The sequence below is a fragment of the Urocitellus parryii genome, chromosome 16 (genome assembly GCF_045843805.1).
Source record: "Urocitellus parryii isolate mUroPar1 chromosome 16, mUroPar1.hap1, whole genome shotgun sequence".
NCBI lineage: Eukaryota > Metazoa > Chordata > Mammalia > Rodentia > Sciuridae > Urocitellus > Urocitellus parryii.
In genome coordinates, this window is record NC_135546.1 from 14,428,282 (window position 1) to 14,444,055 (window position 15,774).

General features: G+C 46.3%; 1 protein-coding gene across 1 annotated transcript in view; it reads left to right on the forward strand.

Moving 5' to 3' along the window:
- Irak2 (interleukin 1 receptor associated kinase 2) overlaps nucleotides 1-15,774 on the forward strand; it is a 55,704-nt gene that overhangs the window by 7,247 nt on the left and 32,683 nt on the right. The window contains exon 2 of the mRNA XM_026383120.2: nucleotides 3,871-4,053. Coding sequence (XP_026238905.2) covers nucleotides 3,871-4,053 — 183 coding nt within the window. The remainder of the gene's footprint in view (nucleotides 1-3,870; nucleotides 4,054-15,774) is intronic.

The window sequence follows — 15,774 nt, forward strand, 5'->3', positions numbered from 1 at the left end:
AGGTGAAGGGCCTTCCCCAGATGCACAGCTTGGGTTCACATCTGGCCTTGGAACCAGGGTTTGGCCTCTGCACCGTTTCTGTACTGTCCTGCTCACTCTTGGTGTCACTATGACAAGTGCCTGAATTAATCCACTTAGAAGTAGAAAAAGTTTATTTTAACTCATGTTTTCAGAGATTGCAGTCCATGGTCAGTTGGCCTCATTTTTTGGGGCCTGAGGCAGCACATCTTGGTGCAGAGCCTGTGACCAAGTAAGCTGCTTACCTCGTGGCCAGGAAGTGGAAAGAGGGGAGGAAGAGGAAAGGGTAGGGGGTCCTGTTATCTCCTTTACTGGCACAATCTCCAGTGATCAGAACACCTTCTTCTAGCCTCACTTTAGGTTTGCACTACCTCCTGAATGCGACCAGCTGGGACCAGGCCTCGAGACACATTTATAAACTATAGCACATATGCATATGTTATTTTTTTTTTAGTTGTAGATAGACAGAATGCCTTTATTTTATTTTATTTTTAACATTTTTTTTGTAGTTGTAGATGGACAGAATACCTTTATTTTTATTTGTTGATTTTTATGTGGTGCTGAGGATCCACCCCAGTGCCTCACACATGCTAGGCAAGGGCTCTGCCACTGGGCTATAGCCCCAGCCCTTATTTATTTATTTTTTTATGTGTGCTGAGGATGGAACCCAGTGCCTCATGCATGCTAGGCAAGCGCTGTGCCACTGAGCCCCCACATGGTTTTTTATCTATAGGAAAAGGTCTAGACTAAAGGATGCAAAAATGTTCCCAGTGGTTTTCTTAGGGTCTTCTAGGTGGTTAGATTGTGGATACTTTGATTTCTTCTGTTTTCCTAAGGTCCTACAGTGACCAGGTGTTGAGAAGAAAAAATAAAAAAACCTGTGACTTAGCAGAAGCCCTCGGTAGTGACTCATCCTCTCAAGATCTCTGCCCTGTCCTGACCCCTTTTCGCGGGTGTGGGTAAAGGCTGATGGGCCAATACCTTAAGATACGTCACATTCTTGGAAACTTAAATGTCTAAGCTAGAGGCTGGGTCAGCAGAGCCCTCTCCCTGCACACGCAAGGCCCTGGGTTCCATCCAGTGCCATGAAAGAACAAAAGGAAAGAAAAAGAAAAAAGAAGTTCAAGCTGGAAGAACCCCAGAGTTTAATTCCTGTTTCTCCTGGATTAGCAGGGGTGGAAAGTGCGTCCCAGAGAGGGAGAGTGAGGGCAGAGGCTGAGTTTCCACTGCCAGCAGCCACAGTGGCAGTGTAGACTTGTCTTTCCCACGACATGCCCCACCCCATGGGTGGGAGGTGAGCACATGACAGTAGCATTGTGTAGGGAAGGAGTGTGCTGGAACCGGGTTCCTTCCTCTTCCCTCTACTCTTTGTAGGCTGGAAGCAGCTTCTGTCCCCACTGACATCACTTCCTACCAACCAGGATTCTGGCCTGGGATTTCCAGTGACTAAAGTTATAACTCCAAAACTTTCCATTCCTAACTGGGCACTTCTCCTGCGGGCTTTTTTTCTGCGGGAGGCCGTCAGAGCTCTTCCTCATCTCCCAGAGAGGAGAGACATAATCTAATGTCACTCCCTGGCTCTGAGATTTTCCATGATGCCCCAAGGCTCTATTTTCTGTTTTGAATTTAGGGGTGCTTTACCACTGAGTTACATCCCCAGCCCTTTTTACTTTTTGCTAAGTTACTGAGGGTCTTGCTAAATTGCAGGGGCAGGCCTCAAACTTGCTGTCTTCCTGCCTCAACTTCCCGAATCTCTGGGATTACAGTCATGCACCACTGTGCAGGGATTGATTTTTATGTTTTTCAAATAGAAAAGCCACATGGGGTTTTAGTTTACTCACTTCAATATCTCTCGTGTTTGTCACAGACCTAGTATACAGCACAGGCTCCATGATATTTTATTGAATGATGAATGAGTAAATGAATGATTTGATGTTCACATAGATTTTTGCTTTATGATTTCTGAAATCCTGGAACTGAAGCTTAGGTTTGTTGTTTGTTCTGTGGTGTTGGGGATCACACCCAGGGCCTTGCACATACTAGGTCAGCACTGTACCACTTAGCCACACCTCCCAGGCTGTTTTATTCCTAGTTTTAAAAAAATGCTTCTTTCACATAATAATAAAATAGATCAGCTATAATAACATATTGCAATAAATGTTATTTAATACCTATGAGCTGGGTGTGGAGGCCCATGCCTGTCATCTCAGTAGCTCCAGAGTCTGAGGCAGGAGGATCATGAGTTCAAAGCCAGCCTCAGCAAAAGGAGGTACTAAGGGCTGGGGATATGGCTCAAGTGGTAGCGCGCTCGCCTGGCATGTGTGCGGCCCGGGTTCGATCCTCAGCACCACATACCAACAAAGATGTTGTGTCCGCCGAGAACTAAAAAATAAATATTAAAAATAAAAAAAAATAAAATAAAATGCCATTTATGAATAGCTGTAACAACTTGAAAAAAGTTTATGCCATAATTTAATAAATCAGAGCAGGATTCAGAACCTGTTGGACAAAATGTCTGGCAAAACCTATGCTTAAAAGTTACTGGGCGCAGGGGCTGGGGATGTGGCTCAAGCGGTAGCACGCTCGCCTGGCATGCGTGCGGCCTGGGTTCGATCCTAGCACCACATACAAACAAAGATGTTGTGTCCGCCAAAAACTAAAAAATAAATATTAAAAATTCTCTCTCTCTCTCTCTCTCTCTCTCTCTCTCTCTCTCTCTTTAAAAAAAAAAAAAAAAAGTTACTGGGCGCAGTGGTGTGTGCCTATAATCCCAGTGGCTCTGGAGGCTGAGGCAGGAGAATCACAAGTTCAAAACCAGCCTCAGTAAAAGTGAGGCATTAAGCAACTCAATGAGACTCTGCCTCAAAATGAAATACAAAATAGGGGGGCTGGGGATGTGGCTCAAGCGGTAGCACACACGCCCGGATTCGATCCTCAGCACCACATACAAACAAAGATGTTGTGCCTGCCGAAAAACTAAAAAATAAATATTAAAAAATTCTCTCTCTTTCTCTCTCTCTCTCTTTAAGAAAAAACAAAAACAAAACAAAAAAACCAAAATAGGGCTGGTCAAGTGCCCCTGAGTTCAATCCCCAGTACCCCCCACCAAGCAACAAACAAACTACACTTAAAGCTATGCCTATATAGTTGGGGTGATTTTTGGAAAGGGAGAGAGTACCCTAGTGGCCTTGGGGAAGGTGGTGAGATGCTGTGTATCCTGCCCATCCCCTGCATGCTCCATATTTTCTTTAGTTTACAAGCATTAATTGTATGTAAAAATTGAGAAGAAGGAATGCATTATTTTTGCTATCACTGGCCAACAGTGGCTTCCTACAGATTTTGTCTGATACTTCAGAATTTAAGGAGGCACCTACTCTCATGGTCCTGCAAGTGCAGAATGAGTCCTGATAGCCAGGGCAACTCCAGGGGCCTCCCTTGCCCTGCTGCCTCATGCTGACCCTGCCCAACTCTGCCATGCAGTGTCTTCTGTACAGTAAATAGGATGAATGGAACTCCCTGCTGTGTGCGGTGTCCATTCTAGAAGGGAATGTGGGAGGAGTTCTGTTCCTCACTGAGGTTCCAGAGGGTGAAGTGACTGTCCCTAGCAAAGAAACAGTGTGCATTCGAGACTCCTGTTTGTGTGTCTCTCCTCCTGTGATCTTTCTCCTGCCTTGGGCAGCAGCCATGCTGATACTTATGTGCCAGTCCCCATTGGTATTCAATAGGATCAGTGTGGAGAATGACAAGTGGGGAGTACTCTGCATAGTGGGAGTGGCTAGGTTATTGTGGGGATCCCTCAGAGGGATTGCTGCTCTGCTCCGACTTTAAGCAGAATTCTCTCTTGCCCTCCAGCCTCCAAAGTAATCCCAGACCTGACCCAGCTGCGGAAGATCAAGTCCATGGAGCGGGTGCAGGGCGTGAGCATCACCCGCGAGCTGCTCTGGTGGTGGGGCATGCGGCAGGCCACCGTCCAGCAGCTGGTGGACCTCCTGTGTCGCCTGGAGCTCTACCGTGCTGCCCAGATCGTCCTGAGCTGTGAGTAACCAGTTGGCTTCTGCAGAGTTTTGGGGTGGGCTGTATTTTCTGGTCTTAGAACCTTTATAAGCACCCTCCACCTACTGTGATCCTGGAGATAGAACCCCAAGCCTTGTCCATGCTAGGTAAGCACTTAGCCATTAGCTCAGCCTTAAAACCTTTTTAATTTTGTGATTAAAAAAAAAAATTAAGAGCTGGAGATGTAGCTTAGTGGTAGGGTGCTTGCCTAGCATACATGACGCCCTGGGTTCTATTCTTGGTACTGCAAAGAGAGGAAAAAAAGAGAAGGATGGGTTATCTATTTAAAAAACAATTAAGTGAAAAAAAATTAAAGGTCTGATAGCTGTTACATAAAAATTCAAAATAAGGCATAGAATAAAAATAACTCACATTGCCCTGTTTATATATCTTAAGTGGTAACCACTGTTAACAGTTTCTTGTCTATCATTGGTAGAAACCGTCTCTCTGTCTGGACAGCCCCTGTTAACACACTAGGGCACCCAGTACACTGTTGTACACTGATGTTTCAACCTAGCACTAGATCTTGGAGACTGTTTCATGCTGACATATTTTTTATTTGATTGTTTATGTATTTATTTTGTGTGGTACTGGGATGGAACCCAGGATTTTTGGGCATGCTAAGCAAGCCCTCTACCGTTGAGCCACATCCCCAGTGCTGACATATTCTTTTTAACAGTTAGAGATTTGGGTTGTTTCTAGCTTTTTCCTCTTCTATACAGCATCATGATGCACATCTCTGGACATAAGCAACTGTGCTCTGCACACGTTTTGAGTATAGCCATAGAAGACTTTCTAGCATTGGAGTGGTTGGGTTGGAGCTTTGCGTATTTCAAGTTTCATTTGCTGTTGAGATCAGTATTACTAAATTGTTCTCCTACAATCATAGTGGGAACATATTTAGCAGCAGTCATACCTCCCTGCCTGGAAGGGTGGCTGTGGAATTGAAGGGTCATAATGTGATAGGTGCCTCATGTTGAGCAGAAGGCAGTAGGGATGTGGCACCTGGTTACCTGGACCCCTCTCTGTCCCCAAGGACATCCCTTCCATGTGGGTCAGGGAGCCATTCTGAGCCCCTGGCTTGTGTCTAGTACTGTGTTTGGTTCTAGAAATACCACATAGATGACAGTTAGTCCTCTGCCCTCAGAGAGCATTGTCTTGAGAGGAGGCAGTTAATATGAAAAGAAGTAAAAGTGAATATACCAGTTAAAGAAAGAAGCCAATAGGACAGATTGACCAGGTAGGGGAGTCTTCTAGGACAAGTGGTCAAGGAGGTACTATCTGCTGAGATGAAACTGCAGGAGTGGAAGGGAGACAGTCACATGGAGTTGGGGTAAGAGAGCCCTGGGAGAGGGACCAGTTTTTGTACAAAGGCCCCATGGAGCCTGGGCTGTGGAAGGAGATGGAGCTGCCTTGTGTGGGGTTCCTGAGCTGAGGATAACCTCGCTGGACCAACACTCCCAGGTTCAGCACTTGCCTGAATGTCTCTGAGACCCTTCTGGAATCAGGGAGGGTTTCCAGAAGGAGGGGCTTAGAGCAGGGGACCGAGGGCTGGGTGCTTCGAGAGCACCAACCTCAGATAAACTGGGGGCATCTAGAGCTGCAGACCACTTGTAACTTTCAGAATCACTATGAGCAGATCACACTGGGTGGGGAGGCCAGGCAGGATAGCAGGATTGTCATTACTCTTCAGCTGCCAGGGGACTTCCCAGGACTTGGCATGCTGAGGGAACCTAGAGCTTTCACACACCAAGACTTCCTGTCAGAAATGGGGACAGTCCTGCTCCAGTGGGCGTGACATTCCCGCATGAGAGACTCTAGCCAGGCTTGTTTCTGCACAGGCCTGTGATCTACAAATCTAGTCAGTGTCTCTTGCATCAGGTCCTTTCCCAGGCTTCTGCCTGGCCTGCCTCACAAAGCGTGCCTTCCTCAGCTTGGGAAGGTGAGCTGCCCAGCACACAGCCTACCCACCTTCTAGAACCCACCCGAAGCCCCTCCTTGCCCTGTTCTGGGGCTTTAGACCCATGTGCTGTGGTTAGTCAGAGAGGCTCAGGTGCTTTAGGATCAGTGCTGAGGCAGTAATTTGCTCTCTGGTGACCCTTTCTTTCCTTGGGCCCCAGACCACACCTTTGTCCACTGAGGGAGCTGGGCTGGATGATGTGCAGAGTCCCCCTCTGGCTCCTGGTGTCTTGGCCCCCATTAACACTGGTTACATGGTAGTGTGACCAATACCTGCCAGCTGGATTGGCTTCTCTGTGTTCCCAGAACCTGGTGTGTGGCAAATGCTGAGAAATGATCATTGACTGGATGAGCCCTAAAGTGTTTTTGAGATAATTATTGGTAAAGTCCTATGAAATCCAAAAGAGGCAAGGAGAGGGCCATGGGCGACGGCAGGAAGAGCTGCTGGCTCCCGTGTGATCAGGAGCACAGGGCTCGGGACCAGGCCAGTCTACTTTGGGGAGGGATGCAGTGAGGCGAGGCCTGTGCAGACCCCACTGTTGCCCTGTGGAGTGGGCTGAGGTGTCCCAGGGGGACACACTTCTTGTGTGAAGTGTGCCCCCTGGGTGAAGGCAGTTCTCTGAGGACTGAGACACAGGTCCCGGATAGACACCCTCTTATGGATGTCAAAGCCTGACTACTGACTTTTGTGAACAGACTCTTTGAGGTTAAGAAATAGCACAGGGCTGGGGATTTAGCTCAGTTGGTAGGGTGCTTGCTTTGCATGCACAAGGTCTGCAATTCCTCAGCACCACTCAGAAAAAAAAAAGAGCACAGCATAAGATTTAGGGAAAAACACCCATGTAGCAGGACTGTGCCTCAGCAGGACACTCACATTCAGGAGTACTTTCGAGGTGCTGGGTCCTCTGTGGAGTGCTTGGCTCCCTGTAGCAGCCTTAGAGGGTATCAGGAGCCTTTCTCCACCCAGGAAACCAGGCCTTGCATGGCTCACAGCCTCCTCCAAGGGCCACAAGATCACATCTACCTGTCTGCATCCAGAGCCCGCTGCCTAACCTGTCATTGGAGCTTTAGTGGCAGGAGTTGCTACTCAACTGTGGGCTCTCAGCCCTCCCAAAACACCAGTGATGTCCTGCCAATCTGCCTCCGTTCTGTAGAACCTTCCTCACCCATGCTCTCCTGTTCTGCCTCCACCTTGCTCTCTTCTGATCCCCTCAGCTCTGCTGATTTGAGTTGCCTGAGGAAGAGGGACGAAGGCTGTTTCCAGACCCATAGTCTCCTGGCTGTTCTGCATAGGGCATCTGGTTGTATTTTTACTATTGCTATGAGTCCTGAGGCAAGGCATTGCCCCTTTCTGTGTCTTGATTGTGGCAGTCCCTGTCACTTTCTAGAGGTAAACATTCAGGCCATTTGTGGATCATTTTAAGTTTCTATAATCACCTTGTTACCCCCGCTCCAAAAAAAAAGGTTGTTGCTCAGTTGGTAGAATGCTTCCCTCGCATGCACAAGGCGCTGGGTTCAATCCCTAGCACCACCAATCCGCGCCCCTCCCCAGTTATAACATTGTTTAAACCTTATTACTCAGCTGTACCTGGCAGTCTGAGAGACTGATTTCTGCCAACTTTTTTTTTTTTTTTTTTTGGTGGTACTGGAGATTGAATCCAGGGCCTCCTACATGCTAGGCAAGCACTCTACCACTCAGTTACATCCTCAGCCCTTTGTCTTTTTTATTTTAAGGCAGACAGCTAAGTTCTTGAGGCTGGCTTTGAACTTGTGATCTTCTTGCTTCAGCCTCCTGAGCAGCTGGAATGACAGGCATAGCCATCTAGCCCACTGACTTCCAGGAATTCTGATGCACTTTAAGTGTAAGGATATCTCAGATACCTGGTTCTGTGGTTTCTGACTTCACCTCAGTGGGCAGCAAGAGTGGAACTTCCTTATTCTTTACTCCCTGAAGCCTTATCTGAAGTGGAGTCAGAAAGCATGTGCTTTTACTGAGAACTCCTTGGTTTTCATATCCTTTTCCTGCTGGTGTGGGTTTGAGGGCCCAAAGGGAGTTGGGGGGAGTCAAATAATCACAAGGTGTTTTCTTTTTTTTTTTTTTTTTTGATGTACTGAAGACTGAACCCAGGGGTGCTTTACCACTGAGCTACATCCTCAGCCCTTTTTATTTTTTAATTTTTTGAGACAAGATCTTGCTAAGTTGCTGAGGCTGGCCTCCAACTTGTGATCTTCCTCCCTCAGCCTCCCAAGAGGCTGGGATTACAGGCCTACATCACTGAGCCTGTTTACTAATCACAAGCCTTTATCAGACCAGGCCTGTGGTTTCTTTGGTGATACAATTCTCACGAAAACTAGAAGCTTCCAGTTTCTTGGTTTCTAATCACTTCTACTGTGGTTATCACACCCAAAGATCCAGCCTAGACCTATCAGTACTGAACCCTGACACCTTTTATCTTTCCTGCACTGGCTTCTAAGCTTAGTTGCCCGCCAGTCCTAATTTAAAGTACTTACCAGGTGCCTCCCTTGATGCCACTGGAACCAGTTGGATGGGAAGTGTCAAAGGACAAAAAGTATAATTTAAAGATTTACCTGGTATGAAGATGTGAGGGAAAAAAATAGTGTTACCTTAGATTAGGTAGAGAGAAGTGATGGGAAGGGAGGGGAGGGGATGGGGAGATAGGAAGGATAGTAGAATGAAACAGACATTATTACTGCTGTGTGTATATATGTGACTGCATGACCAATGTGATTCTACAACCTGTATACTCAGAAAAATGAGAAATTATATCCCATCTGATTCAAATGTATGATATGTCAAGGTCATTGTACTGTCATGTGTAACTAATTAAAACAAAATTAAAAAAATAAATTCCTACATAGCAAACTATTAAAAAAAAAGATTTACATGTCTTAATTTTTAATTCTAGAGTTGTACATTGTTTACTCTTATGTAATAGCGTAAATATACCAATGAGGACAGCAGAGGAGGTTGGATTTAAAGACAAGACAAAGCTGAGCAAAAGAAATAAGGAGCTGGTGATGTAGCTCAGTGGTGAAGCATGTGTTCTGCATGCATGAACTCTGGGCAGAATTTACTTTTTTCATATATATATATGAATGATAGAGTTCTCATGAAAACTAGAAGCTTCCAGTCTCTTGGTTTCTAATCACTTCTACTGTGGTTATCACAGCCAAAGATAAACAATAAAGATTGTTTATTTTTAGGCATATATGTTTTTTTTTCTTTTTAAATTTAGAGAGAGAGTCTTGCTAAGTTTCCTAGGGCCTCACTGAATTGCTGAGGCTGCCTTCAAACTCTCAATTCTTCTGCCTCAGCCTCTTGAGCTGCTGGGATTACAGGTATGTGCCATCTTGCTCAGGGTAAAGTAGCATTTTTCAGACTATGCTCTCTAGAAGAAAGATGTCTCCTGCAAACAAAAGGTTCATGTAGCTGGGCATGGTGGCGCATGCCTGTAATCTCAGTGGCTCAGCAGGCTGAGGCAGGAGGATCGAAAGTTCAGAGTCAGCCTTAGCAAAGGGGAGGTGCTGAATAACTCAGTGAGACCCTGTTTCAAAATTAAAAACAGCAAGGGTTAGGGATGTGGCTCAGTGGTTAAATGCCCCTCGGTTCAATCCCTGGTACCCCATCCAAAAAAAAAAAAAAAAAAGATGGTCATGTTCCTGAGAGAACTTGGTCAGGCTCCAGGCCTAGTTGGTGAATGTGAGGTAGCTCTAGAGCTATTTTAGAAGCTTAGGAGCAGGAATTAGGGCAGAGGTCATGGTATCTCACAGTGGCTTCCAGTGAAAGGCAGCGCTCCAGGGGCTTGAATGCCATCAAAGGAGGCGGTGCTACCAGTTTAGGAGCTGAGCCTGTGGGTGGAACTTGACAGTGGGGTCTGGCTACGAAGATTGGTGCTGAGAACCAGCTGTGTCTAACAGTGAGGTGAACTTTTCCATATATATTTGTTTATTTTTATATTTAGGCAGGGTCTTGCTGAGTTGTGGAGGCTGGCCTTTCACTCATAATCCTCCTGCCTCAGCCTCCCACATGGCTGGGATTACAGGTGTGCACCACCACGCCCACTCCATTTCTCTTGTGTCCTAGAATCTGAATGAGAGTCAGTGCTAAACCAACAAAACACCCAGGACTTACAATGAGCCAAGTAGGGACACAGCCATTAAACCACCAACCTGGTCAGCTTTTATCTGATGTGGGAGACAGATACAATAATTACACAGATGCACTTAACCAGCCATAGTGTAAGGACTCAAAGAAATGTACAGAGGGCAGTTTGGGTAGGCAGTGTTACTGCTGTTGACCGGTGACGAGTCCTTGCTTGAAGAATAACACCAGAGAAGCATGCCGAGGCAACGTCAGAGTAGAAATTAGAAGTTTATTAAAGGACAACAGAAAAGACTTCTCCCGGAGGAAGAAGGGGACCCAAGAGGTGGAATCCGTGGAAGTGCGGTTGTTTCCCCTTTTTATAGTTCTTTCAGTGATGGAATGTAGGTGGGAAGGCCTGAGGGGTGGGACACAGGTGGGCCAAAGAAGTAATAGGCCTAGGGATGTTGCTCAGTGGTCGAGTGCCCCTGAGTTCAATTCCTGGCACCCCACCATCAAACAAAAACAAAAACAAACAAACAAACAAAAACCCAACCAACCTCTTTAGCACAAACCATCAGAACACTTATTATCTTTTAAAGAATGGAGTATTGTTCAGTTCTAGAACCCCAAATGAAGTCATTTGATATTGTTTAAGGCTGGGTACAGTAGTGTACACCTGTAATCCCAGCGACTCAGGAGGCCAAGGCAGGAAGATTGCAAGTTTGAGGCCAGCCTCAACAACTTGGGAAGACCCTGTCTCAAAAAGGGCTGGGGGTGTAACTTGTCTAGTATGTGCGAGACCTTGGGTTTCATCCCCAGCACTGTGTACATTCACATGTGCAAAATTGTGATTTGAAAACTTACTACCACCCTGTGACTATGAGGTTCCTGATGCTTCAGGTTGCCAAAGGGACTTGGGAGGTGATCAGGTTTTTATTTTCCATCTGATATTATCATCTTCCTGGGACTTTTTTTTTTTTTTTTAAGTTTTGCAATTTTCACACAGTCTCTTGTTGGTTATGCAATCCTGACGGTTTCAAACTTGGGGTTTGACATCTCTGCCAAAGTCATTTCCTTCCTGGAGCAGGGCTCTTTTTGAGAGGGGAATTTTGGGCTGCTGCTGAAATGAAACAGGAGAATGGTCCCTCTGTTTTCCAAAGAGGCTGGGCTGTTGCAAGGCCCAATAAGGGTTTCTGGGTTTGCTCTCCTGAAAGGTTCTGCACATCCACTCTTTCTGCCCTCTTGGGAAGAACAAAACAGGAATCAGATTCTGACCCCAGGGTTAATAGGTCCTTGTTACTGGAGCTGGAATTGAGTTGGGCCAAGACTCCCAGGGCAAGAACTCAGGGTCTCTGGATTCTAGGAATAACTTGTATTTAGCACGTAATGTATGTTAGCAAGCATCTTTTCTTGTTATTTTTATTTTATAGATGTGGAAACTTACTGAGAGACAAAGGACCTTGCCCAAGACCACATAGGGCTGAGATGGGAAATGAGGTCTGCTTGACGTTAATCCATATTTGAGTAGGTCACTAGATGGCTTGAATATTCACTTTTCCCTTCTGAAAAATGGGTACAGACATTTCCCTGTTTACTTTGCTTGTAAACCACGAAGCTTCACAATATAAAAAGTATGGTATTGTTTTAGTTATTGCATTGAGGCTCATGACATATAACCTGACTTTTCCTCCATGTATTAGTTCTTCCATAGTTAAAAAAGTGTTAATCATTGTTGGTTTCTTGGGAGTGTTGTGATAATGAACAGAGGTGCATGTGCAGTGCATTTCAACTGGTCCCCAAGTTTTCAGAGGGTGGGTAAGGTGAACTTCCATTTGTTTATTTTGTTTTATGTTTTTTGCAGCTCTGGAGATTGACCCCAGGATCTCATGCATGCTAGGCAGGTACTCTGCCACTGAGCCAAATGCCCAGCCTAGCTGTCATTTGGCTTTTCTGCTTGACTATGCTCCTCTGTATTACAAGTTTTGGACATAGATTATGAATTAATCAGGACAGGTTAGGTCGTGCTGCAATAATACAACCCCCAAAATCTCAGTTGTTCAACACAATTAAGATTGACCTCTTGCTCCTATGATTTTGTATGGGTCAGGCCACCTCCTGCTTTGTTCTGGAAGTGACAGCATCTTCACTTAAAGCCCATTGGCCAGACCAGTTTTATGGCTCCTTCCTAATTGTAAGGGGGGCTTGATATGAGAGGGGAATTAGTGGGTGTTTGGTAACATTGTCTCATCCAGAGGTTATCTCTCTACAAGCTTATGAAAAGTTCCTGCCTAACAAGGTCCCCTTGGTCTCACTCTTGCCTAGCTCTCTGACCTCATCTCTACCAAATCCTTCCTCTTTCCCTTGACTCCTTCAGCTCGAACACTAGGGTCTTTATTCAAGGGGATGTGCTAAACTGTTTTCTGCCTTGGGACCTTTGCACATGTTGCTCCTGCTCCTTTAAGCACTGATTTCTCCTCACCTCTTCTGCATTCTTCCTGTGGCTGGTTTTCTTCATCTTTTGGGTCTCTGATTAAATGGCACCCACTCACTGAAGTTCTCCCTGGCCACCCTATAGAGGTAGGCCTATTAGGCCACCCTCCTTTAAGCTTCTTTTTTTTTTTTTCTAAAAAGAGAGTGAGAGAGGAGAGAGAGAGAGAGAGAGAGAGGAGAGAGAATTTTTTTAATATTTATTTTTTAGTTCTCGGCGGACACAACATCTTTGTTGGTATGTGGTGCTGAGGATCGAACCCGGGCCGCACGCATGCCAGGCGAGCGCGCTACTGCTTGAGCCACATCCCCAGCCCCAAGCTTCTTTAATTAGATATATATATATATTTTTTTGTATTGCTGGATGGAACCCAGGCCCTTGCTGATGTTAGGCTGAGCTACACCCTCATCCCCTAGAGAGCTTTTATTTAATTAGCTTAATGTAGAGATTCAATCCATTTGATGAAGGATGCATCCTAGTCCCTAACAGCAAATGAATGAGGCACCTTTGTCACCTTGGCCGTGGATGAGAGTCTCTGGAGAACCAGGGTGAGAGCAATCCAGGAAGACAGATCCTGCCCTCAGATTTGCCTGATTTTATGTCTCCAGGAGGTTGGAGACTGGAGATGAGGAAGGAAAGGTGCCTCATCCCTGGTATGGGCAGCTGGGGCCCCTGGGTTAAGCTGTGGATGAATCCCTTTCCTTTGTTTTTGAAGGAATCCATTTCAACCAGGAGTCAGCTTCAGAATAAAAACAAATATATAGATATTGCATCACTGTCTAGTTCAAGGGTGAAGGGTGGGGGATTTCCCAAGTGTGCTCACCAGGGAAGGACTTTGTGGGCAGCTGAGCCCTGTTTTCCTCAGTGAGGAGGCCTGGATTTGCTATTGTGCTGAATGTCCCCAGGCAGCAAGTGAAGGCCCTGGGGTCAGCCAAGGCCTCAGCATGCAGAAACCTCCTTCAATCCTTTGCACGGAGGAAGGTGGGAATAAGTACAGACTGTAAGTCACTGTTCTAGCTTCCACTTTCATGGAGTAAAAGACAGACCTTTGCCCCGGAGCTGTGATCTGAATTAAGTAGGCCACACTTGGGGAAAGTGCATAGAGAAAGAAGGCCTATCCAGAGTCGGTCAGGGAGGGTTGTGGTAATTTTTAACTGTAGTAAATAATTATACCTTGAATCTTTTTCTTTCTCTCTCTCTCTCTCTCTCTCTCTCTCTCTCTCTCTCTTTTTTTTTTTTTTTGTATTAGGAATTGAACTCGGGCACTCAACCACTGAGCCATATCCCCAGCTCTATTTTCTATTTTATTTAGAGACAGGGTCTCTAAATAGTGCCTTGCTGTTGCTGAGGCTAGTTTTGAACTCAAGATACTCCTGCTTCAGCTTCCCAAGCTGCTGGGATTACAGGCGTGTGCCTCTGTGCTCTGCTTAGTCTGTGTCTCTTGAGTACTTATTCATCTCATGGCAAGTCTCAGGTGGTGGAGGGTCCAGTTCCTCATCTGATTGTCAGAGGAGGAAGCAGAGACTGGGGGAGACCACCTTGTGGGGGGGAGCCCAGCTGCAGAGTGCAGAACTGATGGAGTCCATGCCGAGCAAGTGCTGGGAGGTCAGTAATTGATTCACACTCATTAGAGAGAATGCAGGACATTCCCAAAATACAACGGAGAGAGAAAGAGAAATGCCCATCAACCAGCCCTGGTGAGTTGTGAATGGGACATACCGAAGTGCTGCTGCCCCCACCGGCTGTCTTCCTGCTGCCCCAGACTCCACTGTCACTCTGGGTTAGGTCTGCTGTCAGCCTCAGTTGTCAGAATCACCCTCATCTAATCTGATTGTCTGAGAACCAAGTTGTCAGCCTCTTCCTGCTCACAGCCACCAGCTTCCCGTTTGTCTCCATAGGCCCCCAAGCTGCCCACTCTGCTGTGTGCCATGAGGCTGGCCACAAGGGTACAGGCAGGGGAGAGCAGGTCCCCGCCTCTTCTGCCACCACCTGGCTCTTGTGTCGTTTTGCCCCCTTGGCCATATCTTTGGGGTCATTCACCAAGTTGCCACCCACCTGGATTTAGTTTCTATGAGAGCATTTAAAATGTGGAAAATTGTCTTCTGTCTTCCATGGCTTCTTCAGAAGCCCTCGATGGGAGCCAGAGGTGTGTTTTAGGTAGCCATAAGGGACATTCTCATCACACTGAGCCTCTGGGTAGGGGCAGGAGGAGGAGAGTTATCATTTATTTCAACTCCCCTGAAGAGGACAGGAAGCTGGGGGTGGGGGTTAAGAAACTTGGCCACAGGCACTCAGCTGCAGTGATGGAGGCTAAGGTGGCCTGACCCGTAACAGAAGCTTTAACCACTTACTCCTGGAGAAGAAAAAAGGCATAGTTCTGGAAGTGTGAGGCTGTCCTGTGTGTCAGGGATGAGAACTCTAACCAGCTTGCTTCTTGACCTTGACAGACAGGAAGCCCAGATTGAACCCTCTTTACTCATTCTTATGAACATTTGGCTTCCTTCACCTCATCCTGCGTTGCTGTTCTATTTTTATTTCACCAGCGTCTTAGGGTGGGCATTGTATCTGCTTAGCAATCAGAGAGCAAATTTCCAGAGAACGAGGACAGAGAGGCCACATTTTCCCTGTCTTGCAGGTGTTTTGTTTTTTTTTTTTTGGTACCAGGGATTGAATACAGAAGCGGTTAACCACTGAGCCCCAGCCACAGCCCTTTTCATTTTTTTTCTTTTGAGACAGGGCCTTGCTAAGTTGCTGAGACTGGCCTCTAACTTGTGATCTTCCTTCCTCAGCCTCCTGAGCTGCTGAGATTATAGGTGTGTGCGGGCACGCCGGCTGGCCTGCAGCTTTGATTGTAGGAAAAGAGGCAAAGACCTGTCCTGCCTCTTCCAATTCAGATCACATATCAGCAAATCCAGGGCAGAAATCAATATGTTTAAAATTTTTTGCTTTGTTTTCTTCTTTTGTGGTGTGGGGGATGAAACCCAGGGCCTTGTGCATGCTGAACCATGCCCCAGCCCAAGTTGTCTGATATTTATTCATTATATTTATTGTTTGCATTTAAAAGACATTTAGCCAGGCCTAGTAAGTCACATCTGCAATCCCAGCTACTCAGGAGGCAGAGTCAGGAGGATCTCAGGTTCAATGCCAGCCT